The sequence below is a fragment of the Scyliorhinus torazame genome, chromosome 5 (genome assembly GCF_047496885.1).
Source record: "Scyliorhinus torazame isolate Kashiwa2021f chromosome 5, sScyTor2.1, whole genome shotgun sequence".
Lineage (NCBI taxonomy): Eukaryota > Metazoa > Chordata > Chondrichthyes > Carcharhiniformes > Scyliorhinidae > Scyliorhinus > Scyliorhinus torazame.
Genome location: NC_092711.1, coordinates 206,273,925 through 206,300,389, shown reverse-complemented (window position 1 = coordinate 206,300,389; position 26,465 = coordinate 206,273,925). Strand labels below are relative to the sequence as shown.

The 26,465-nt window shown below is 47.3% G+C and overlaps 1 protein-coding gene across 2 annotated transcripts in view; it reads right to left on the bottom strand.

Annotated features, from left to right (window-relative positions):
• The window catches only part of klhl13 (kelch-like family member 13), a 319,987-nt gene that overhangs the window by 239,326 nt on the left and 54,196 nt on the right, over positions 1 to 26,465 (bottom strand). For both annotated transcript variants that reach the window (XM_072505057.1, XM_072505055.1), the window contains exon 2: positions 4,720 to 4,794. In XM_072505057.1, the coding sequence (XP_072361158.1) occupies positions 4,720 to 4,772 (53 nt within the window). In that variant the 5' untranslated portion in view covers positions 4,773 to 4,794. The remainder of the gene's footprint in view (positions 1 to 4,719; positions 4,795 to 26,465) is intronic.

Below are 26,465 nucleotides of genomic sequence, written 5' to 3'. Positions count from 1 at the left end.
TTTGGTAGGAATAACAGCAAAAAGGATTATTATTTAAATGATAAAATATTAAAGCATGCTGCTGTGCAGCGAGACCTGGGTGTGCTAGTGCATGAGTTGCAAAAAGTTGGTTTACAGATGCAACAGGTAATTAAGAAGGCAAATGGAATTTTGTCCTTCATTACTAGAGGGATGGAGTTTAAGACTAGGGAGGTTATGCTGCAATTGTATAAGGTGTTAGTGAGGCCACACCTGGAGTAGTGTGTTCAGTTTTGGTCTCCTTACCTGAGAAAGGATGTACTAGCGCTGGAGGGTGTGCAGAGGAGATTCACTAGGTTAATCCCAGAGCTGAAGGGGTTGATTACGAGGAGAGGTTGAGTAGACTGGGACTGTACTCGTTGGAATTTAGAAGGATGAGGGGGGGGATCTTATAGAAACATATAAAATTATGAAGGGAATAGATAGGATAGATGCGGGCAAGTTGTTTCCACTGGCGGGTGAAAGCAGAACTAGGGGGTATAGCCTCAAAATAAGGGGAAGTAGATTTAGGACTGAGTTTAGGAGGAACTACTTCACCCAAAGGGTTGTGAATCTATGGAATTCCTTGCCCAGTGAAGCAGTAGAGGCTCCTTCATTAAATGTTTTTAAGATAAAGATAGATCGTTTTTTGAAGAATAAAGGGATTAAGGGTTATGGTGTTCTGGCCGGAAAGTGGAGCTGAGTCCACAAAAGATCAGCCATGATCTCATTGAATGGCGGAGCAGGCTCGAGGGGCCAGATGGCCTACTCCTGCTCCTCGTTCTTATGTACTTATGAATGACATCTAAAATGGTTACAACCCAAACCAGGTGTCTCAATTAGATTAAAAAGGAAATGCAAAAAAAGATGGAGATTGGTTCAAATTAGATCCAGTTGGTGAACTCTTTCTACAAGGTGGTTCTTACATGATTCCAACTTTACCAAAATCAGGGCAGCAACAGGTGACATTGCGAGAGATTTGGGTTTTTAATAAACTTAACACCGCTCTGGTCACACCAAACCGTGAATATTTTGGGAAGTCTAGAGACAGTTCAGGAAACAACCACAAGCTTGGAAACCAACATCACAGGGACGGAGTTTTAAGGCAGCAATTGAAAAGATGGCCTTGTGGAAGCGTACAATATGATAAACAATAGATAGAACATAAATCAGGAACACTACTTCAAACTAAACAGTGAGAATAGGATGTAGGGCACAGGTTCAATCTAATCAATGGCAAATGGACAAGTGAAGTAGCTCCTCATATAAACAGTGATCAATTCAAGAATGGAATACCAGACAGAGTATCAGAGAGACAAAACACCTGACATCAGTTGCATAATGGTGGAGTCTAGGATTTTATGAATGGGTGAGTTAAGATGGGCTGTACTGCCTTAGTAATCTCTCATAATAGGCCAGATGTACCATTGTAGCTGATGTAGAAGCTGTTGTACAATGCTATTCCAAGCCAGAAAGGGTTGTAAAACTTAAACTAACAGTGAGAAGCTGTTGTAATGTAGCAACCACGAGTTGTCGAAGAAAATGTCACGACAACGATCTAAGAACCTAGTTCAAAGTTTTTCAATCTGTTACCAATACCATTTTTATTCAGTGAAGCAACTGGAAGCCTAAGACACCCACAGTGGTCGTGATGATTCTGCATATTGCAACTTCTAACCAACAACATTCCTCCTTTTGAGAAAATAACAGAGCCCAGTCCAAAATCACAGAACTACGACATTCACCATTTGATTAAGTAGCGTCAAAGCACCAAAATACAAGAAAGTTTCACAAGGCTTTCTACCTGTGCACTCTTGGTCTACTTGCTATTGTATAGACAGTGCAACTTGAAAGACACATTTAATTCAGATTCGTCTCTGAACCATTAATGAGCTTGGTAAGAAATAATGTTATCAAGTCGGTCAACTGCAATATCCTTCAATGTAGATAATACATCAATCTGATTTTAGCACCAAGTCCTTCATCCAGAAATGCAAACTACTATCACAAAGAGTTCATCATGGATGCAGTGTCTCTGACACAGTAATTTGTTTCCATTTCAGTTTTGAGGCACACGAATTAGCCTATTTCTGCAAACAGGAATTTTCAAGTTCATAAATTCTACAGGCGAAATAACAGTAGCCTGGGCTGTCGAGCTCTGCTTATCCATTCTCAAGTTTCCAGTGTCAAGTGCCAATCCAGAAAAGCACACTGCCTCACTGAAACACTTTTCCCATCAGAAGAACAAAGCAAATATGCTCAGAAACACTAAAACTATGTACTGATTGTACATCATTAAAAAAGTTGAACCAAATGACTGTAAATATTTTTAGTACCATTTTAATAACTGGTTCATCCCTTTATGTCATTCTTTTACAGTTAAGACTGCATTGCCAATAAAAAATGCATTGAAATTTAATGGTGATCAAAACATTTTAAAGTTTGAATTGAAGTGATTACAAAGTGAGTAAGTTTTACTGAAACGAACTGAAGAAAAACAACAAGAAATGGCAGGTAGGATTTTGTTAAGTTTGGAAGGCCTTAAACTATTCCTATTCTGGTTTACCATGTTGAATCCATTGCAAGAGTTATTTGCATTGGCACAAATAATCCAAGTCTCATGGCTTGCTTGCACAGTTGATTCCCAAGTGACACTATGCATGTGCACTCCGGAGTCTCCAGCAACAGGACTTGCTGCTGCCGCAAGCACAAAAGCATGGCCACAGTCTGTTGTCCATTTTAGATTCTCCAAAGCTTTGGATTGATTGCCCAAATTCTACGGTGGCACAGTGGTTGGCACTGCTGCCTCACAGCCCCAGGGACCCAGGTTCAATTCCAGCCTCTGTCTGTGTGGGTTTTCTTCCAGGTGCTCCGGTTTCCTCCCGCAGTCAAAAGATGTGCAGGTTAGACGGGTTGGCATGCTAAATTGCCCCTCGTGTCCAAAAGGTTAGGTGGGGTTACTGGGATAGCCTCGTGAGTCTAAGTAGGTTGCTTTTTCCAAGGGGATGGCCTCCTTCTGCGCTGTAGTGATTCTATGATTTAGTACAAAAGGCTCATAGAGGTGATTTGTTCTCCGGGAATGCTTCAACTACAGCAACTGAGCTAGCTGAGGAAGTTTTTGAGCTCATGCTAACTTCACTCATGGAATATAGTGATCAGAAAATGAAGTAAAAGCCCATCCCACTACCAGTTTTTGGAGATGTGTTGAGTGCTTAAATTAAGGTATCCTGTCAACCTCTCATTTGCTGTGGGCATTAGGAGCCAAGTCAATAAAACTGTTAACACCTCAAAAAGTAGAGACAGCCACCAAATAACAAAGTTTACACTTTCACAGATTTGCACTCAATAGCATACTAGTAACATTAGTTAAGCAAGAACAATATAGACACAGCTTGAATTAGCCTTGACTCAGAAGTAGCACACTCACCTGAGAGTAAGGAGGTTATAGAGTCACAGTGATAATCGGACAGAAGACGACCGAGGGACCCATTGAATAGATTGTAGATTCAATTCCCATTCCGGGACTTGACACAATATGGGCTGATAGCAGTACTGAGAGACGGATGCCAAAGATGCGTTTTTCCAGATGAAATGCTAAAACGTCTTCTCTCTTACATCAAGGACATTTTATTTATCTGATCCACTTCCACACTGCCCACAGTTATCTATACTGTGTCAATGATGCTCAATGTAAGCTTAAGGAACAGCACTGTTCGACCAGCTTTCCAGACTCAAAATTGAGTTCACCAAGTTCAAATCATAACCTCTGTCCCTTTTTCCCTGACAGGAGCGGTTGGTGGGATTCAGAAAATTCTCCTTACACCTCAACAAGACCCATATTTTCTTTCTTTCCTTGCCCCATTACCATCCCTTTCATTATTTAATCTTTCCTGCCTGCACGTTGTCGCAGACCCTTCTGTTCTCTCCTCCCTTCTCAGCCTCTGAACAGGCTTTAATTCTGGTGTATCGCCAACTTTTTCAGTTCTGACAAAACATCATCAGTCTGTCACATTAACTCTGTTTCTCTCCACAAGTGCAGCTTGATCGGCTGGGGTATTCCCAGCTCTTTGTTTTTATTGAAGCAAATAGACTAACTTCTCATATTCTTCATTCCTGTTTATTGAGCCTTGCTATTTGCAAAGGGACAGAATATTTGCCTATAAAAACATGAGGCTACTTGAAATGATGTAAAGCATTTTAGGCAAACTTTGTTCTGCAAGTTAATAAACACCCTGGAGAACTCCAATTTGTATATTATCTCCAACATCCAGGAAGGTTATCAGTGCCCAACTGCTCCCTACTAAGACACCTGATTCACTGTGCAGTATTGCATAAAAATATCAATCAAATAGAAACAAAACCTGCAGTCACAAATGAATCGTTTTTTGGCAGATAAAATAAGACAATCGACAAAATTCTCCAGTGGTTTCCGGTTCCTGAATAACCCAGTCTGCATCTCCAGTGACGCCTGGCAAAGAACTGGTGTGGGCTGATAAACCAAAGTGCTCCATTGGCTAGCTATTGCATAACAATGAAAGCATACACTAATGTGTCATCAGCAAATGGACAATTAATTGTGCTTGTTCCGGGAGGCAACATGAGATGGGTGGGCATCTGACCATTAGGGGAAGGTAAGGAAACGTGTTTGAAGGCCACACTGTAAATAAATTACTTTCAAGCAATAACAATTGTTTTCTGAGTTTGTAATTGTGTGAACAGTACCTCTCGTGCAGACCCGCCGCGATGAGATCCCCTCGGAGGAGAGAATTGTCCATTTTCTCGCCACCAGCACCTCCGCTGTAAAAATAGGGGGAGAAAATGTGTTAGACTTGGAAGTGCATTTTCCTTTTGTTTTAGTAAGTTTGTTTATTAAATAACCACGCCCTATTTCTTATGTTACCATTCCTGGAATGAATCGATCTTTCCTCACCGCCTTAAAAATGTTAAATGTCGTGGTTCCGATCCAGTATCTAAGCCAGGCGTCCATAACAGTATGTTCGTACATCCACTGATGTGTCCAACAGGTTGATGTGATTGTAGGGTGTGGGTGAAGAGAGTTTGTTTTCTGGTAATTTGCTTATTTTCAGTCCACATCACTGGCTAGCGGAAATGTAAAAAGAAAAGAGCCAAATTTGCAATGCTCTCCCTGTTAGTGCACTGAGCCTATCCATAGGCAAGTACTCAGCTATGCTGCCTCATGCCAACACACTAAAACCAGCTACCTTGCTACCCCAAGCTGAAGCTTCAGATGAACCTGGAGGAGGTTTCGCCGCTGAACATGCGGGGGGGGGGGGGGGGGGAAGAGCTCCACTGCCTTGTGGATACCTCAAGAGAGTTGGACTAAGGATGTAAATCCTGACGATGAAATCTGAAGTGGAGCCCAAAGGCAGACTGATCTCCAACTCCTCCTGCAACCAAGCCAGTGCCAAACATGGTATTTTGCATTCCTTTAGACTCAACTGAGGTCGTTGAAAGGGGTCCCTGATATTTACACAGCCCAGGGTCTCCATACATTTTGGTCAGGCTTCCACCCTGGAGAGGACACTCCAGTGCCTCTGCAGAGCATTAACACAACAGGAGAGATAATAGTTAGGAGTTAATGCAGATTGACCATCACAGCGCTAACCATTATCTTATGAGATGAAGACTGCCCCACTGCACATTTGCTGATATTCACATTAGAAATTCTGAAATCTGCTCCAATATGGTTTCACATGCTATGTTTCATAGAATCATATCATAGAATTTACAGTGCAGAAGGAGGCCATTCGGCCCATCGATTCTGTACCGGCCCTTGGAAAGAGCACACATTCCAAGCCAACACCTCCACCCTGTCCCCGTAACCCAGTAACCCCACCTAACCACCTAGTCACGTAGTTATGCCCATTCAATCACAATTTATATGTACGAGTGCCACTGATTTCTGCTCAGCACTTAACCCTTGGTGCACTGGCTTCTAAAATTGATGACTCCCATGGTGTGACTATACTATTCCCGAGCGAGGCATGCAACTATATCTCCTTAGAAAGTTGGAATTGGCATATTGCATGAGAAGAGAGCTCCTAATCCTTGGCTGTGTGATATTCACAAGTGCTCCCCCATAGACCAGGTTGAGCGAGGTTCCTTAAATTTGGATTAGACTTCTCTCTTGCTCTCGTTTCTCCAAATTTCCTTTCATTTTTAATTACATCCATTCTCCTTTATTCCCTAACACTCTCTGAACCTCTCCTTACCCACGGTAATTTCCCACATCTTGTATTCACTTTATCAAGTTGCCACTCTGACCCACTCTGTCCTCTTCTTTCCAATTTCGACCCCTCTCCATCGCACTTTCCTTCTTCGACACACTTGTCACACTTTCTAATTCTTAAACCTGATCTCAGACAGTTAAATCCATGTGAAAACTAACGGCAAGAGTGTTTCCCGGTCTCAATATTTATGACCTTCGTGGTTTCAGGCCACTTCAAATTGTTCAGTAACTGAGTATGCTCAGCATAATGCTCAATCACAAATTAATCCACAAAGAGACAAATAAACTTTGCCAGGCTGGCCCATACGAGAATGGTTGGTATATAAAAATCTGCACAAGTTTCCTGTTCATCACAAGACAGATATGGACAAGAAAGTCCATTCAGCCCATCATGGCTGATCATCCAGAAAAACTCTACTCTTTCCCCTTCCCCAATTACAGCACTTAAGTAATTTGGTTGATGTTTACCTCAACCACATTCATGGGAGTCAATTTTGTGTGTTAATCACTCAATGTAAAGAACTTCCTACGTCTACTTCATCACTTCTTTCCACTGTTCATCAGTCTCCATGCTAAGCTTGTCTGACATCAGAAATTGACTATAAACCTCTTTTTTCATCCTCAATTACCTATCCATCTCCTTTTTAAAGCTATTTATAGAATCAGCTTGTACCACCTTTTTTAGGTAGAGTGTTTATTTATTCTTTCACGGGGTGAGAGATTCACTGGCAAGGCCAACATTTGGGCAGCACGGTAGCACAGTGGTTAGCACAATGGCTTCACAGCGCCAGCATCCCAGGTTCGATTCCCGGCTTGGGTCACTGTCTGTGCGGAGTCTGTACGTTCTCCCCGTGCCTGCGTGGGTTTCCTCCGGGTGCTCCGGTTTCCTCCCACAGTCCAAAGATGTGCAGCGCTAGGTGGATTGGCTATGCTAAATTGCCCTCAAGTGTCCAAAAAAGGTAAGATGGGGTTACGGGGATAGGGTGGAAGTGTGGGGATAGGGTGGAGGTATGGGCTTAGGTAGAGTGCTCTTTCCAAGGGCTGGTGCAGGCTTGATGGGCCAAATGGCCTCCTTCTGCACTGTAAATTCTGTGATTCTGTGAATTGCCCCCGAGAAGGAATAGTGAGCCACTTTCTTAACCTGCTGTAGGTACACTTACGGTGCTATTAGGAAAGTAGTTCCAGGATTTTGGCACAGTGACAGTGAAGGAACAGTGATACAGTTGGCAGCAGTGTATAATCTGTACAAGATACACTGCAGCAACTCACTAGTGCTTCTTCCAAACTGGTGGCTTCTCTCTCTTAAACGGATGAAGCAGCAGATCCATGGGAACACCACTATCTGCAGGCTCTCCTGCAAGTCACACATACCATCCTAACTTGGAACTAACATATCTACAAATTAGGGTGTTCGTATGTACGTTAGTTCCACGTCAAGATGGCAAGTGGCTTGCAGGTGTAGTGTTCCCATACACCTGCTGCCCTTGTACTTCTAGATGATAGAGTTTGCGTGTTTGCATGGTGCTGTCCAAAGAGCTCTAGTAAGTTGCTGCAGTGCATTTTGTAGGTGCTATATCCTGTTGCCAACATACAATCAATGTTGGAGGGAGTGACTTCTTAATTTGGTGTAAAGGGTGCCGATCGAGCAGGCTGCTTCTTCCTGGATGGCGTCAAGCTTTTTGAATGTTGTTGGAGCCTCATTTATCGAAGCAAGTGGAAAGCATTCCATCGTGCTCCCGACTGTGCCTTGGTAGATGGTGGAGAGGCTTTGGGGAGTCAGGAGGCAAGTTATTTGCCACAGAACTCCCAACCTCTGGCCTACTCGTGTAGCTAGAGTATTTATATGGCTAGTCCAGTTCAATTTCTGGTCAATGGTAACCCCCATGATGCTAATAGTACAGGGTTCAGCAATGGTCATGCCATTCAATGTCAAGGGACGATGGTTATATTCTCCCTTGTTGGAGATGGTCATTGCCTGACACTTGCGTGGTGGTGTGAATTTTACTGGCCACTTGTAAACACAAGTCTGAATTTTGTCCAGGTGCTAGTGCATGAGTCGCAAAAAGTTGGTTTACAGGTGCAACTGGTGATTAAGAAGGCAAATGGAGTTTTGTCCTTAATTGCTAGAGGGATGGAGTTTCAAACTAGGGAGGTTCTGCTGCAATTGTATAAGGTGTTAGTGAGGCCACACCTGGAGTAGTGTGTTCAGTTTTGGCCTCCGTACCTGAGAAAGGATGTACTAGCGCTGGAGGGTGTGCAGAGGAGATTCACTAGGTTAATCCCAGAGCTGAAGGGGTTGGATTACGAGGAGAGGTTGAGTAGACTGGGACTGTACTCGTTGGAATTTAGAAGGATGAGGGGGGATCTTATAGAAACATATAAAATTATGAAGGGAATAGATAGGATAGGTTGTTTCCACTGGCGGGTGAAAGCAGAACTAGGGGGTATAGCCTCAAAATAAGGGGAAGTAGATTTAGGACTGAGTTTAGGAGGAACATCTTCACCCAAAGGGTTATGAATCTATGGAATTCCTTGCCCAGTGAAGCAGTTGAGGCTCCTTCATTAAATGTTTTTAAGATAAAGATAGATAGTTTTTTGAAGAATAAAGGGATTAAGGGTTATGGTGTTCAGGCCGGAAAGTGGAGCTGACTCCACAAAAGATCAGCCATGATCTCATTGAATGGCGGAGCAGGCTCGAGGGGCCATAAGGCCTACTCCTGCTCCTAGTTCTTAAGTTCTTAGGTCTTGCTACATATGGTCATGCTTCACTATCGGAGGAGATGAAAATGGTGCTGAATACTGTGCAATCAGCATTGAACATCTCCACTTCTGACCTTCGGATGGTGGAAAGGTCATTGATGAAGCTGCCGAAGATGGTTGGACCTAGGACACTACCCCAAGGAATTCCTGCAATGATGTCCTGGGACTAAGGATTTTGGTTCAACAATCTCACCCTTCTCACTGCTAGGCACGAGTCCAACCAGTAGGAGAATTATTTCCCGATTCTTATTGACTTCAATTTGTCAGACCACCTTGATGCCACACTCGCTCAATGCTCCTTGATATAAAGGACAGTAAATTTTTCTGAGTTCAGATCTTTATCCATGCCTGGAAAAAGGTTTCAACAAGGAGAGAAGCGGAGAGGCTCTGGCAGAATCCAAACTGAATATCACTAAACTGGTTATTGCATTCTATGTGCATTGCCAAGTACACAGAGTTGTGACTGATGTGGTGGTAATTAGCCAGATTGGGCTAATCCTGTTTGTGTTGGACATACATGAGCAATTTTCCATAGCATCTGGTAGGTGTCAGTTTGTAACTATACCAGAATAGCTTGGCAGTTTCTAGCTGTACCAGAATAGCTTGGTTCGGGGCGTTGCTTGCTCTGGAGGACAAGTCTTCAGTACTATTGCCAGAATGGTGTCAGAGCTCCATAGCTTTTTCAATATACAGTGCTTTCAGCCAATTCTTGATACCACATGGAGTGACTGCATTGGCTGAAGGTTTGCAACAGTGATGCTGGGGATCTCAGGAGGATGCCAACATGGATCAACCACTTGCCACTTCTTGCTGGAAATGGTTGCGAATGCTTCAGGCTCGTCTCTTTGCACTGATGTGCTGTTCCCTCCACTATAGAGGATGGAGGTCTTGGTGAAACCCCCTCTTCTTACTTGTTCAACTGAGCACCACCCTTAATGACAGGATGTGGCAGGACTGCTGAATGAGCAATCCAGAGGCTGAGACTAATAATCAAGAGAATCGGCCCAAATCCGACCATGGTAATTTTAAAAGTTAAGTTTTTTAAAGAAGTATTCATGAAGGTATCAGATTATTATGGGATTCCAAGTTCATTAATGTCTTTTAAGGAAGGAGAGCTGCTGTCCTCACCTAGTCTGGCCACTCCATTTTCTTTGTTAAGAACCCCGCTTACACACTTACATACACACACACTTTTACACACGCACATACTTACATGAAATTACCCCTTGTTCCCAACTATCTATGTTCCCTGAACGCGGAGATGCCCCAAGAACATCCAATATTACATAACTCTACAAGCTAAATCCAGCAAATAATTACCACGCACAGGTTACCTGCCCAAGTTTGGGAAAACTGTCTTCAGTTTCACCGAAGGCAAAATCTGCTTGCTTCAAGTTCTGATCTTAACCGGCTGCCTGTTTAGAACTTGCTTTCAGGAGACTGTTTCTGTGGATGGAGGCTGCTGTGTGTGTGTTTGTCTGTCTTACACTCCCCCACACTCCCCCCCCCCCCCCACACTCCCCCCCCACCCCCCCACCCCCCCACCCCCCCCACACTCCCCCCCCACCCCCCCACCCCCCCCCCCACCGCCAGTCATTGTGCTATGGATATACCATTTTTCTCTTTGATGTTATCCACCCTGTCAAGTCGGTTTTTTGCATATCCGTGTCAAGTTCCTTATCTCTCCACTTCAAAGTCGTCTTTTCTACACCCCCCATTATTTTCCTATAGTTACCTCGGGAAACATCGTTTTTTTTCTCACTGATATGCTAATTCGCATTTCATCTCTTCAGCCATCTCCCTGGTTTATTTTCTTTTATTTTGTTTTCTTAAATCTTTATTTTCCCCAATTCTTAACATCGACTGTCAGTTTCTTCTTGCCAAGTCATCAGGCCACATTTTCTGTTGAAACTCTCATTTTTCCTGTCAATTGACAACAAAACTCTTCCTGTAGAACAGCAAAAGTGCCAGAAAACAACCCTCCCCTTGCTGGAAGAGTATATAGCAAGGTCCAGTTCAGTCACTGGGTATATTATGACCTCAGCTTTCTGATCATCACACAGATCCAATTTCAGTTTATAATAGCATTGAAAAATCAAGTATAGCTTATCCAGGAAACCCAAAAGGCAGCAAGAGACACGGACAGTGGATTAGAACATCTAACCTGCCAATTATTTTCTATTAGTTTGCCATACAGAAACATCTTTTAAAACGTCTGGACCACAAAGGTTACAGTGCAGAAGGAGGCCATTTGGCCAATCGAGTCTGCGCCGGCCCTTGGAAAGAGTACCTTACCTAAGCCCATGCCTCCACCCTATCCCTACACGTCTACCCTATCCTCATAACCCCACCTAACATTTTTTGGACACTCCAAGGGCAATTTAGCATAGCCAATCCACCTAACCTGCACATCTATGGACTGCGGGAGGAAACCGGAGCACCCGGAGGGAACCCACGCAGACACGGGGAGAACATGCAGACAGTGACCCAAGCTGGGAATCGAACCTGGGACCTTGGAGCTGTGAAGCAACTAGGCTAACCACTGTGCTACGGTGCTGCCCCAGTCTTTGCCTGATGTGGTGTGAATATCTCAGATTGTTCTTTGTTCTTTATAACCAAGGAGCGAAGGATAGAACTGGGGCCACCTTATCCTTACACACATCTAAAATTCAGTTCACATAAAACACATATTACAGACCTCTAAACTGACTCCTAAACTCAGCCAACAGTTTCTCTCTGCTTCTTGATACAAGTGAATCTCCACTTGATGCCCACCACCTGACTACAATTAAATACTCAATTAATAAATAAATTAATGCATTTAATTTAGGTCTGGGGCAATTTGGCCACTGCCAAGGCTGAGGAACCATCAATTATACTGATGGTGTTTGACCAGCTAAAACCCTGGCAATTACCCTCCCACTGCTTTTCCAATTTAAAAGCAGCATGAGCTTTCATGGACACATCACTTAGGGGTTACTGGAGAACTGACATAGGTTAAGTCCATTCAAGGGAAGTAAGTCACTAAAAGATCTTAGTGGCATGCAACTCAAAAAATGCAGAAGCACATTAGCTCCACAATTTATTGTAGATTGTGCACGCAACACACCATGTAATTCAAATATCAGTCATTTTACTTCTCATGCAGCTCAATTAACGCTTCGTGAATCATTGTAGGCTTGGCTCAGTCTCAAGTGTGCTGTCCTGTGCCATGAAGCTGGCAGTTCAAGCTCCACCTCAGCACATTGTTCAGAGACACAGCCATTCAGATGAGATGCCAACTTGAGGTTAAAAACAGAAAACGCTGAAAATATTCAGCCGATCAGGCAGCATTGGTGGAGTGAGAAACAGATTTAATGTTTCAGATGAATGAGCTTTCATCGTCAGGACATCAGTTTAAAACACTCACTCTGTTTCTCCACAGCTGCTGTCAGACTTGCTTAGTACTTCCAAGCAGTCTGTTTTTATTTCCGATTAGCAGTATTTTGCTTTTGCACCAATGTTAAAATGAGGCCGTCGGTCAATATTAAAGATTCCATGGCACTTTTCAGAGATTAAAAGAGCTCTCCTGGTCTTTGTGGCTAATCTTCCTCACTCAACTAACACCAATGCTTGTGGAATCCTGATGTGTACAAAAATAGCGACAAGTTCACCCACGTAAAAACACCCACTGAGTTTGACAGATGTGCTACATAAATGCAAGTCTTAACCTATCCTGTCGTCGTTCTCCCATGAAAAGCAACAATCACAACCACTTTTATACAGTAACACAAAATAACCACAGATTTAAACCATGTTGTGTCGGCAACTACAATGGGAACAAATAGAAAACAAAACTGGGCTGTGCTTAAAACTGCATTCTTACATCTTCATTCTACAAGGTGTTTTATTTTAATGAAAGTCACTGTAGCCTTGCAGCAAAGTGAGAAAAATACAAATAATATTTGAAAGCAAACTGCTTTGACCATTATAGTAAACAATCAGTAAGGTGGTGTGAGTTCAATGCGCACTAAAAGCTAGAAAACTGAATGGAAATACCAATCAATCATAACACAAGGTCAGGTCAGTCTATCTATTGTCAAACACTTGGCATGTGGCTGTCATTCCAGACACTACAGGTAAAGGAAAAAATGAACAAATCATAGTTCAGCAACCTTTAAAAAAAAACTAGAACGAGAAAAGGAGAATTGAAGAGTCGAGTCCTGCCGATTTTTCTAATCCTGTGATAAGATGCAGAGCCAAACCCGCTGCTAATCTGAAGAAACTGCTATCAGTCTCTGATTAACTTCATTATACATTTAGAACAAATCCCACTGTGACTGTCCGAGGTACAAGTTAGCAGGTAAGCATCACAACCGTGCTCTAGACCAGTGTCAGGTTTGTCACAGAGACATTAGCTGGATGCCTTAAAGCTTCAGATAGGAACCGACACCCTATGATGCAGTTTGCATCTAAATAGAAATTGGGGGAAGGGGGTGGGGGGGGGGGGGGAGAAGGCAGGGTTTAATCAAATGTAAGTGCTTGGTTTGCATCCATGGAGTTAGCGGCAGGCATGCTTGCCAACATGGTTAGAGGTGTTCTTGCTCATTGGGATGAGAGCCTTGCAGGCAAGCCAAGCATCCACTTTTTAAAGTTTTTCCAATTAAGGGACGATTTAGCGTGGCCAATCCACCTACCCTGCACCTCTTTGGGTTGTGGGGGTGAGACCCACACAGACACTGGAAGAATGTGCAAACTCCACATGGGCAGTGACTCGGGCTAGGATCGAACCCAAGTCCTTGGCGCAGTGAAGCAGCAGTGCTAACCACTGCGCCACCGTGCTGCCCAAGGGAAGCATCCATTAACCATCCCTTACTTACCTTTGAGGTGGTTGCGAGCTGCCTTTTTGAACCATTTCAGTCCACACAGTGTAGGCACACTGATAAATGTTTTTATTCTGTGGTGGTTTGATATTGGGAGGCTTGCTAAGCCATTTCAGAGGGCAGTTAAGAGTCAACCACATTGCCGTGGATCTGGAGTGACATGAATGCCAGACCAGTTAAGGATAGCAGCTTTCGTCCTCTGAAGGAAATCAGTGAACCAGGTGGTATACTACCATAATTCCAGAGTTTCATGATCATTATTATGAAACTAGCATTTCATCCAGGATTTTTAAATTATGGAATTTAAATTCTCCCAGCTTCCGTGTGGGGAATTGAACTCTTATCACCAAAGCATTAGTCCAGGCCTTTGGATTACTCGTCCAGTAACATTACCACTATGCTACCATCCGATCAGGGAATGCTATCTGTTGATTATCCGGACCTCCTTCTATCAAGCACCATTTAAAAGCATGACTAGCATGTTCAGTATGTTAGGCTGGCATTCCGATATTTTAGTAATGTCATCAAATCTGCTGTCCCACCTTCAAGCAAGGTCTGGCCCCCAAACCTTCAACTACAGGTGTCAGGGCCCATGAGTGATCTCAGACCACCTCTGTGCATTGCTCAATTGGCCCTCCACTTCTTCTCAATTGGAACCATTCCCATAGGTAAACCCATTGGTGCCAATAATGAAGGGTAACAATTTTTTAAAAAATGAATAACTGGCACAAAGCATCTAAAATGTCAACAGAATAAATGAAGACATGACTGAAACATGGCCAACTTAGCGGACTTGTTCATCCTCTTTCAATTAACTGGGTCTCCAGCAGCTCTGAATGCCCATTTCACATGGACTTGCTTAAAATATCAACATGCTTTAAAGTTGGGAGCAGTGTGCAGAAATTCAAATTGCCCCAGTTTAATATCAAAATGAAGCTCCTTCCCAAATGGAGTTTGAAGCGCCACTGGTCCCACCCGCAGAAATTCTGAATCAGTGCACAGAGAGTGAAAGTTCCATTCTTGCCCACTCGATGAACACAGAGAACAAAAGGTCAAGTGGAAAAATAACGCTCTTGATCCTGAATAACTGATTTAGCAATGCCAGCCACGCCTCTCGCCTCAAAATATTTGTAACCGTCATGACAAATGTTAATTGAAAGTCACGTAGACTTCTTTTGAGAATGAGCAAACAAAGAAAACCAGGACTGCTCTTCTGGGAGGTCACACATAAATCTTGACCATTGTTTCCAAGATCCCCAACCCCGCACTTGCCTCGATGGTGGCCAAGGTGGGCGATATTGTCCCGCATTAAACGGGTGAACAGCATCAGGGTGCCCGTTTGGTGCTCCACAGCCTGCTGAGACTCAGGGCAAGTGAAACTGATGTCTACAAATCATGGCTGTCTCTTCTCTGTGGGTACACGCAAGCTCCTGGTGCATATGCCCCACCTGTTGGTTGCCCAAAAGTCAAACTTGACCTCATTAAATCTGGTCTTTCACACCTTGCCTCAGCTCCTATGCTAACAAGTCTCTCATTGAGCAATTTCCAATCGCTGTACTGCTCCAACTTTCAAATCTTTAAAAATATTGCTCATTTTACAATATCCTCAACAACAGCTGCAAATAAATGACTTGCTTTGTATGAAATAAAACCGCTGAACTTCAGTGTTGTATTCCACATGCAAGAGCAATTGTACTGTTGTTATGGGGGACTTTAACTTTCCAAATATTGACTGGAAACGCTATAGTTCGAATACTTTAGATGGGTCCGTTTTTGTCCAATGTGTGCAGAAGGGTTTCCTGACACAGTATGTAGAAAGGCCAACGAGAGGCGAGGCTGTATTGGATTTGGTACTGGGTAATGAACCAGGACAGGTGTTAGATTTGGAAGTAGGTGAGCACTTTGGTGATAGTGACCACAATTCGATTAAGTTTACTTTAGTGATGGAAAGGGATAGGTATATACCGCAGGGCAAGAGTTATATCTGGGGGAAAGGCAATTATGATGCGATAAGGCAAGACTTAGGATGCATCGGATGGAGAGGAAAACTGCAGGGGATTGGCACAATGGAAATGTGCAGCTTGTTCAAGGAATAGCTACTGCGTGTCCTTGATAAGTATGTGCCTGTCAGGCAGGGAGGAAGTGGTCGAGCAAGGGAACCGTAGTTTACTAAGGCAGTCAAAACACTTGTCAAGAGGAAGAAGGAGGCTTATGTAAAGATGAGACATGAAGGTTCAGTTAGGGCGCTCGAGAGTTACAAGTTAGCTAGGAAGGACCGAAAGAGAGAGCTAAGAAGAGCCAGGAGGGACATGAGAAGTCTTTGGCAGGTAGGATCAAGGAAAACCCTAAAGCTTTCTATCGATATGTCAGGAATAAAAGAATGACTAGGGCCAGTCAAGGACAGTAGTGGGAAGTTGTGCTTGGAGTCCGAGGAGATAGGAGAGGTGCTAAATTAATATTTTTTGTCAGTATTCACACAGGAAAAAGACAATGTTGTCGAGGAGAATACTGAGATTCAGGCTACTAGACTAGAAGGGCTTGAGGTTCATAAGGAGGAGGTGTTAACAATTCTGGAAAGGGTGAAAATAGATAAGTCCCCTGGGCCGGATGGGATTTATCCTAGGATTATTTGGGAAACTAGGAAGGAGATTGCTGAGCCTTTGGCTTTGATCTTTAAGTCATCTTTGTCAACAGGAATAGTGCCAGAAGACTAGAGGATAGCAAATGTTGTCCCCTTGTTCAAGAAGGGGAGTAGAGACAACCCCTGTAACTATAGACCAGTGAGCCTTACTTCTGTTGTGGGCAAAGTCTTGGAAAGGTTTATAAGAGATAGGGTGTATAATCATCTGGAAAGGAATAATTTGATTAGACATAGTCAACACGGTTTCGTGAAGGGTAGGTCGTGCCTCACAAACCTTATTGAGTTCTTTGAGAAGGTGACCAAACAGGTGGATGAGGGTAAAGCAGTTGATGTGGTGTACATGGATTTCAGTAAAGCGTTTGATAAGGTTCCCCATGGTAGGCTACTGCAGAAAATACGGAAGCATGGGATTCAGGGAGATTTAGCAGTTTGGATCAGAAATTGGCTAGCTGGAAGAAGACGAAGTGTGGTGGTTGATGGGAAGTGTTCAGACTGGAGTCCAGTTACTAGTGGTGTACCACAAGGATCTGTTTTGAGGCCACTGCTGTTTGTCATTTTTATAAATGACCTGGAGGAGGGCGTAGAAGGATGGGTGAGTAAATTTGCAGATGACACTAAAGTCGGTGGAGTTGTGGACAGTGCGGAAGGATGTTACAAGTTACAGAGGGACATAGATAAGCTGCAGCGCTGGGCTGAGAGGTGGCAAATGGAGTTTAATGCAGAAAAGTGTGAGGTGATTCATTTTGGAAGGAATAACAGGAAGACAGAGTACTGGGCTGATTCTTGGCAGTGTGGATGAGCAGAGAGATCTCGGTGTCCATGTACATAGATCCCTGAAAGTTGCCACTCAGGTTGAGAGGGTTGTTAAGAAGGCGTACGGTGTGTTAGCTTTTATTGGTAGAGGGATTGAGTTTCGGAGCCACGAGGTCATGTTGCAGCTGTACAAAACTCTGGTGCCGCCGCATTTAGAGTATTGCATGCAATTCTGGTCACCGCATTATAGGAAGGATGTGGAAGCATTGGAAAGGGTGCAGAGGAGATTTACCAGAATGTTGCCTGGTATGGAGGGAAGATCTTATGAGAGAAGGCTGAGGGACTTGAGGCTGTTTTCGTTAGAGAGAAGGTTAAGAGGTGACTTAATTGAGGCATACAAGATGATCAGAGGATTGGATAGGGTGGACAGTGAGAGCCTTTTTCCTCGGATGGTGATGTCTAGCACGAGGGGACATAGCTCTAAATTGAGGGGAGATAGATATAAGACAGACGTCAGAGGTAGGTTCTTTATTCAGAGTAGTAAGGGTGTGGAATGCCCTGCCTGCAACAGTAGTGGACTCGCCAACACTAAGGGTATTCAAATGGTCATTGGATAGACATATGGACGATAAGGGAACAGTGTAAATGGGCTTTAGAGTGGTTTCACAGGTCGGCGCAGCATCGAGGGCTGAAGGGCCTGTACTGCGCTGTAATGTTCTATGTTCTATGAATGTGAATTTACTCTAGCTCGACAGAGTTATCTGCTCTGTCTTAAGTTCCTTCTTCAGTGATCGAGAATCTCCGTGTTGCTGGTCACAGGTTCGGTGGTTGATGAGCCCGATCTTGGAGCCGCATCTTCAACCGCACACTTAACAGGTTTTGAGGAGGTGGAATCGGTCTTTGGGCTTTAGATCGCTGGTATTCATTTCTCAGGTGCCTTTTCCGAGCCTCCTCTTGCTGTCGGGTGTCTTCAAAGAATGGTGTCCCTTCAGTCAGGAGGTTCCTCCAAGTCGCTCTCTTCTGAGAAAAGGTGTCCCAGGCATTGACATCAAAGTTGCATTTCTTAAGGTAAGCCTTTCAGGGTGTCTTTGAGGTGCTTCCTTTGTCCTCTTGTTCAGGCCGCCTCCCATGAGCTGGGCGAAGATGATTTTCTTTGGCAGTCGGGACTCTGACATCCAAGCACTTGGCCAGCCCAGCGGAGTTGGTTTCAGATGACCATGGCCTCGATGCTGGTGCTCTTGGCTCCTTCAAGGGTGCTAGTGTTAGTACACCTGTCCTCCCAGCTGGGTCGTCAAAGACTCTCGTCCTTAGGTGTCCACAGGAGGCACTCGCGGATGGAATACAATTTTGGATCTCCACATCAGTTAGGCTTAGATTAGAGGTGGCTTCCCAGGTAGGGGAAATGTTTCTCTGTTGATCTCGCTGGAGGGAGAGCGTGGATCTTTCCCTGGGGCATGGTGGTGAATGACTTGAGTCTTCACGAGGTTGAAGTTGAGACCAATTCTTCGGTATGCTCCTGCGAAAGTTGGAACGCTCCTGCAAAAGTGTCAAGCATGGCTTGGAGATTTTCTTTGGAGAGTGGAGATGGCGATGAAGTTCCATGAGTGGTGTCAGTGTCATTTTCTTCTTGGATTTCAACCTGTTGAGGTTGAAAAGTTTACATCGTGTCCACTCCACTGGTGCTAAGGACAGAAACCTCTTGAAAGACAGAGAAAACAACAGCCGTTGGCGGAAGGAACACTTCACAGAACTCCTAAACCATTATACAATTATAAATGAAGACAGGCTTGAGGAAATCCTCCAACTACTCCCCATCAAAGCTGATCTTGGATTGCCACCAAGGGCAGATGAAGTTGAAGCCACCATTAATCACATGAAGAATGGAAAAGCCATAGGAGTGGGCAGGATTCCAACCGAGATTTTCAAACTTGTAGAAGAGATCATCCATCAGCTGTTTCTGAAAATCTTGGTCAGGGACGAAATTCCCGTCAACCTCAGGGATACTGTCATCACCATCATCTTCAAGAAAGGAGACAAAGCGGACTGTGGGGACGACCATGGAATCTCCCTGCTCTCTATCACCCAGAAGGACATCGCCCAAATCCTCGCTAGCCGCCTTCTCCCAGTCTCTGAAGAAATCTTTCCGGAAAGCCAGTGTGGTTCCGACCAGACCTTGGAATAGCGGACATGATTTTCACTGCTCAGAAAATTCAAGAGAAATGCCAGGGGCAACATCAACCACTCTACATGCCCTTCATCCATTTGACCAAGGCTTTTGACTCAGTCAATCGGGAAGGGTTATGGAAGAGCCTGTCAAAGGCCAGCTGTCCAAAGAAATTCAAGATCATCTGACTCATCCGTGACAAGATGTTGGCGACAGTCCTCACCGACGAAAATAAGACGTAAACTTTCAAGGTCGAGACTGGGGTCAAGTAGGGATGTGCCATTGTCCCCATCCTTCTCTTCATCTACAGTGCCACTATCCTTCGCCTTTCTTAAGTTAATGTCATATCTCCAAACAATAAACAAATTAAAAGTAAGTGAATAAGGTTAAGAATTCTATACCAAGTTATACCATGTTATTTATTATAGGCTTGGGTGGGGAAAAGGAATAATTCCAATTTAAAACAAAATTGTTAACTTGGCTCTTGAGATACTTCATGGGCTGAATGGTGGGATTAGTTTTAAACTACTGAGATAAAAAACAGGTTTGAATTTACAAGAAAAAGTGCTTTCATTCAGCTCTACAGTGCGAAGAAATTCAAGATGAATAGACTCTAGAGTTAGCTTCGATCTTCGAATTGCAAGCTTTTAATTTGTCCACCTGAGCTAAATGGATTGTTTATTGTTAATAAATGACTAGATTATATGAACATCGCTATTACGATCGCAGACCAGACCCGAACAGGGGCTAGGATACTGGACAGAAACCAGAATATTTTGTTATTTTGGAAGACTGTGATAAAAGGATACCTCGCTCCAGGAGTGATTTCATTCAAAAACAAACTTCATGACTAACAGTGTTAAAAGATCTTTAAAATTACACAAGAAAAATAGCTTACAATTACCCCTTAAACAATGCTAATCAATAGAATAACCCTTAATTGCTAACTTTATTTCCACTCAAACCCTTAATTGCTATCTTTATTTCCACTCAAACAACAGAAGCATCTCAGATCTCAATCCACTTTTAAATATAATTAGCACTCAGGCATTCTTGCTTTACAGAGATGTTATTTGAGACGGTTTTAAATAAATGACCTGAATCCTGTCAGAATCGTGCAGAAACTCTGGCTATATTTCTTTGGAAGCTGCTCTCAGCTTGTTTCAGCTCAGTTTAGAGCCACACATTTATGAACTGCTTGGAAAGAAACTGCTATCTGTCGACAGACATACTGCAGTGAGAGCAGATGTTTAACTTCTGTTCACATCAAAATCTAAACTCAACTAAACTGCTTTTCTGCAAAATGACTGGTACTTTAGCCCCTCCCATTAATTACATCATATTAGGATGGCACGGTGGCACAGTGGTTCGCACTGCTGCGTCACGTCGCCAAGGACACGGGTTCAATCACGACAACCCAAAAGACATGCAGGTTGGTGAATTGGCCACTCTAAATTGCCCCTTAATTGGAAGGAGTTTATTTTTTAGTTAATTTTTTAAAATTGCATCATACTACTATGCTAGACCACAATGGGCCGGATTCTCCGTTTCGGAGTCTAAATGTTGACAGCAACGGAGAATCCATGGACCATCACGTCAGAAAAGACAATGCCACACCTGCACCAATTCTGCTACCAGTGAGGGACTCACACCGGCGCCTCACGGAACACCATTAAAACACACAGAAAATGGTGCTGGAATCGGCGGGTCCGTTATTGACGCTCACAGTGCTGACAAGCTGCCAACGCGTTTAAACTATACACCTCCCACACACACACACACACATAATGATCGGGGCTGAAAAGATGGGACAGGTTGTGCTGATGGGTCGGCTGGGGCCAGAGGGCACCCAGGGGGCGCCCCGGTGGGGTCACCTGTACAACCCAGGTCACCAGGTTTAAAGCGGGCTGTCAGCAGCATGTGCAGCCACATGGCTGTCTTGCCAGCTGCGGTAATGGTGTTGCGTACCCGTCCACCCCGACCCCATAGCCCACCTCCTGGTCACTCCCCACTACTCCCCCAAGACCTGCCAGAAGCACTCCGGCCAGCAGCACGGCTGTTGGCGAAGTATGGTGGTGTTGGACACTGTCTCTATGCCCTCTCTCTCAGCAGCCATCGCAGCAGGTTCACGATTTGTGAGAGCCCACGTCGACCGTACTGTTTGTGAGAGCACATGTGGACCGTACTGTTGGGAACTCGGCCCATTGGAGGCGCAGAATCATGGGTGGGCCCACTAATGATATGCAAACAGTGTTGCAACTACATGTGGCGTGCGGTGCACTGACGTCGTTTTCGAGGAGGCAGAGCATTACGATTCGGCGTCAAACCAGCATCTGCCATGCCACGATTTCGACATCAGGAGCTGTTCTCCACTCGATTGCACGCCCGATTTCAGTGTCAGCCAACGGAGAATTCTGACCAATGTATCTAATTAATTCCACAGGGAATCCCCTTAATTTAAACGTAACTTAATTAAGTCCAAGCTTTACTGAATAAACTTGCTTAATACGACTTAAAATAAGATCCGAGTGGCATTGTGTCCCCACCCCTGAAGGTCCGAGACTGTTCCCAAAGGTCAGAATGAGAGCTTGTGAAGTACGAGACGTGTTTCGCAACTAAACTCAAAAATCATGGGCGCGATTCTCCGATGCCGCGCCGTTTGGGAGAATCGCCTGGGGCGCCATTTTTTCCCGCGACGCCGGTCCGACGCCCTCCCGCGATGCACCCAAGCGGCGAGATCGGCACTATCTAGTTCTGCGCGGCACAGTCCGGTGAATCACCCGAGACACCCAAAGTGGCGATTCTCCGCCACCCCCGCTATTCTCAGGACCGGATGGGCCGAAGTCCCGATGGCGTGACCCCAGTTCACGCCGTCGCCGTTCACACCTGCTATTTAAAGTCGTCACCCAGCCGTGCTGGCTGATGCTGAGCAGTGAGGAGGTGAGCGGACTGTTCCGCAGCTCCTGGAGACCGGGTCGGCTTCCCCGAGAAGGCTGCGGCCAACGGGGGGGGGGGGGGGGAGGGGGGGGGGGCCGCGGAGTGCAGGTGGGAGGGGGGTGAGGGAGCGGAGTGAAGGTGGGAGGGGGGTGAGGGAGAGTGTGCAGGTGGGGGGGGGGCAGAGGGAGCGGAGTGCAGATGGGAAGGGGGTGAGGGAGAGTGTGCGGGTGGGAGGGGGGTGAGGGAGCGGAGTGCAGGTGGGGGGGGTGAGGGAGCGGAGTGCAGGTGGGAGGTGTGTGAGGGAGCGGAGTGCAGGTGGGAGGTGTGTGAGGGAGAGTGTGCAGGTGGGAGGGGGCAGAGGGAGTGGAGTGCAGGTGGGAAGGGGGTGAGGGAGAGTGTGCAGGTGGGAAGGGGGTGAGGGAGAGTGTGGGAGAGGGATGAGAGAGCAGAGTGCAGGTGGGAAGGGGGTGAGGGAGTGGAGTGCAGGTGGGAGAAATGTGAGGGAGCAGAGTGCAGGTGGGAGGGGTGAGGGAGCGGAGTGCAGGTGGGAGGGGGCTGAGGGTGCGGAGTGCAGGTGGGGGGGGTGCAGGTGGGAAAGGGGTGAGGGAGTGGAGTGCAAGTGGGAGGGGTGTAAGGGAGAGTGTGCAGGTGGGAGGTGTGTGATGGAGAGTGTGCAGGTGGGAGGGGGGGCGAGGGAGCAGAATGCAGGTAGGAGGGGGGGTGAGGGAGTGGAGTGCAGATGGGAGGGGGGTGAGGGAGCGGAGTGCAGGTGGGAGGGGGGTGAGGGAGCAGAGTGCAGGTGGGAGGGGGGGTGAGGGAGCGGAGTGCAGGTGGGAGGTGTGTGAGGGAGAGTGTGCAGGTGGGAGGGGGGTGCAGGTGGGAAAGGGGTGAGGGAGTGGAGTGCAAGTGGGAGGGGTGTAAGGGAGAGTGTGCAGGTGGGAGGTGTGTGATGGAGAGTGTGCAGGTGGGAGGGGGGTGAGGGAGCGGAGTGCAGGTGGGAGGTGTGTGAGGGAGAGTGTGCAGGTGGGAGGAGGGTGAGGGAGCGGAGTGCAGGTGGGAGGGGGGTGAGGGAGCGGAGGGCAGGTTGGAAGGGGGTGAGGGAGTGGAGTGCAGGTGGGAGGGGTGTGAGGGAGAGTGTGCAGGTGGGAGGGGTGTGAGGGAGCGGATTGCAGGTGGGAGGGGGTTGAGGGAGTGTGCAGGTGGGAGAGGGGTGAGGGAGAGTGGGGATGGTATCGTCCATCCGCGGATGCCACGTCAGCCACCCTGATATGGCAGGACGGTGTCGACGACACGGCCGCAGGTTGTCGTGTGGCTGATGGGCACTGGCGACTGGCACACTTGTGAGGAGGATGGTGTGAACTGACCTTTGGATGCAGACAGTGACCAGGTGTTAGGCTGGCTGCATATCTGCAGCGCGACCATCCTACCGGGGCACACAGGTATCCCATGCAACCCGGCTGGCGAGGTGTGGAAGAACCTCCGTGTAACATGTTGTTTCTCTGCACCCCACCACCCTCCTGCAGGTCACCATGTCTGCCAACCAGACAGCCATGTTCATGCCGTGGTTGGAGCCGCAGCTCTGCATGTGGCCATCCAGCAGCGTAGAGTCATACGGCCCACAGTGGCTGCAGATGCAGCGGTTGCCGGTGCAGCAGAGGGGATGGCCGCGGAGTGGCCCATCGTCGCCGCGCAGGCCGCAGGCGCTCAGGACCCGAATGTACAGGGGGATGCCGAGGGGAACATTGACCCCCCCGACGGTGAGGAATGCAGAGGAAGTGCTTGGGGGGGGGGGGGGGGGGGGGGGGGGGGGGGGGCAGGGGGGGGGGGGGGGGAGGAGGAGGAGGAAGGGGGGGGGAGGAGGCGGAGGATGAGGATGAGGAGGAGCAGGAGGAGCCGCTGATGGTGGTGCTAGCGCGCCACAGGCGTCCAGCAAGGCAGAGGGTGTGCCGTGACAGAGTGTCGTTCGAGGCCCTACCGGACATCACATGCAGGAGACTACGGTTCAGCAGGGAGACGGTCGCACATATATGCCACCTCGTGGCGCACCTCGCACCACTTGGAACTGGTGGAGGACACGCTATTGCAGACTCCGTCAAGTTGACGGTGGCCCAAAACGTTTATGCGACCGGCTCCTTCCAGGCGCCGAGCGGGGACCTATCCAGGCATCGGTCCACAGGTGCATCAGGGCCGTGACCAACGCCTCGTACGCCATCGCAGACAGGTACATAAAATTTCCCGATGACCGAAGACATCAGGAAGCATGGGCACGTGGATTCGCCAAGGTTGCCGGAATACCGATGGTCCAGGGTGTCATCGATGGTGTGCACGTCCCCATGCGCCCACCTGCAGACAACAGGGAAGGGACACCTGCAGATGAACAGAAAGGGCGCATACTCCATGAACATTCAGGTGGTGTGCGACCCCCACATGAAGATCATGCACGTGTGTGCAAAGTACCCCGGGAGTGTGCATGACGCCTACATTCTGGCACAGTCATTCATCCCCGCAAAGTGCGATGGATGCCCCCCCCGGCTGAGGGGCTGGTTGCTGGGCGACAAGGGCTATCCGTTGAGGTCATGGCTGATGTCGCCAATACGGAGGCCTCACACCAACGCGGAGAGCCTATACAACGAGGCCCATGCAGCAACCAGGGGTGTGGTGCAGCGGTGCTTCGGCCTGCTGAAGATGCGATTCAGATGCCTGGACCGATCCGGAGGGGCCCTGCAGTACCATCCCGACAGGGTCGGTTCGCATGGTTGTGGTTTGCTGTGCGCTGCACAACATTGCCATGCAGAGGGGAGATGCCCTGGTGGAGGAGTCAGAGGGAGGACCCGACGCAAACGAGGGGGATAGGGAAGAGGAGGATGCAGAGGAGGATGATGATGGCACGCATCAGAGTGGGGGAGGGGCACAGGACACAGACACTGCTCGGGTGCTGGTTACGTCCAGGAGGCTGCACGACGGCACCGCCGCGGACAGCGGGCACGCGGCGCGTTGGTGGCCGCACGGTTCACGCACTGTGGGGGTGGGATTCGCTGAACACTGCCACTTGCACCGTCAGTCCTGCACACGGGCACAACGCAGCACCCCGCCCCCCCAACCCCACCCCCACCCCCACCGCACCCCCTACACGGCACCAATTCCACATCACCTAACCATTGCGGCACTACAGGATTGCACAACATTGGTGATTGGGTAAGCGGGTGTGATCAGTGCCATGTTGAATGATGACAGCCCGCTCTGCGATGAGCTGTGTGCTCAGATTCACCAGCCGAGGTCTGACTCATGACTATAGCTGAACCATGCACTCCGGTGGTCACAGCCTTCGTGACGGATATTTCACCACGTGCCCGTGTGGGGTGGCTGGCGTCGGTGTGCCGAGGACAACGGTGTCCGATTATGGGAGGCAGGGGGGGGGAAAAAGGGTCAGCACATCCGGAACAGACCTTGAACCGCTGGTATACCACTAAGCCACTCGGCCACCCTCACGAGTCCCCTGGCACCGGACATAGCACAGAGTCTTACAAGTTAAATACAACAGTGAGTTTATTTGTGTGATTAACATAGATGCCCTACCCCCTACAACAAAACTGTGCCCTGCACCTGTGCCAACTTCTTATGTGCCTAACCTCTTGGCCTTACGGGCCCTACCACTATGTCTAGGTGTGTTCCCAGATGGTAGAGCAGGAGTGGAGGCGGACTGCTGAGAATCACGCCCTTCGACATGGCTCCCCGTCGGCACGCGTTTCCTGGGGCTGCCCGGCTTCGATGGGTCAGGCTGCTCGGCAGGCGTGCTGGATGGCGCTGTGCCATCCTGACCTGCCCGCTGCCCACCAAATGCGCCAGGGACGGAACCAGGGGGAGGCCGAGTGTTGCGGGACGTCCCTTGCTGGAGCTACCGGGACGGGCCCCATAACCTCCTCCTCCCTCGGGGAGCCCGGTGGCCCCCGGGCCTCACTGTGGGACAGAGATGCGATCGGAGACATGCCCCGTCGCACCACCGACACCTGGCGCTGCTAGTCCTGGAGGCCTGCAGCGGGATCGACCACGGTCCGAATGTTCGCAGAGACGGAGCCCAGGGAGTGCGATATTCCTGCCAAG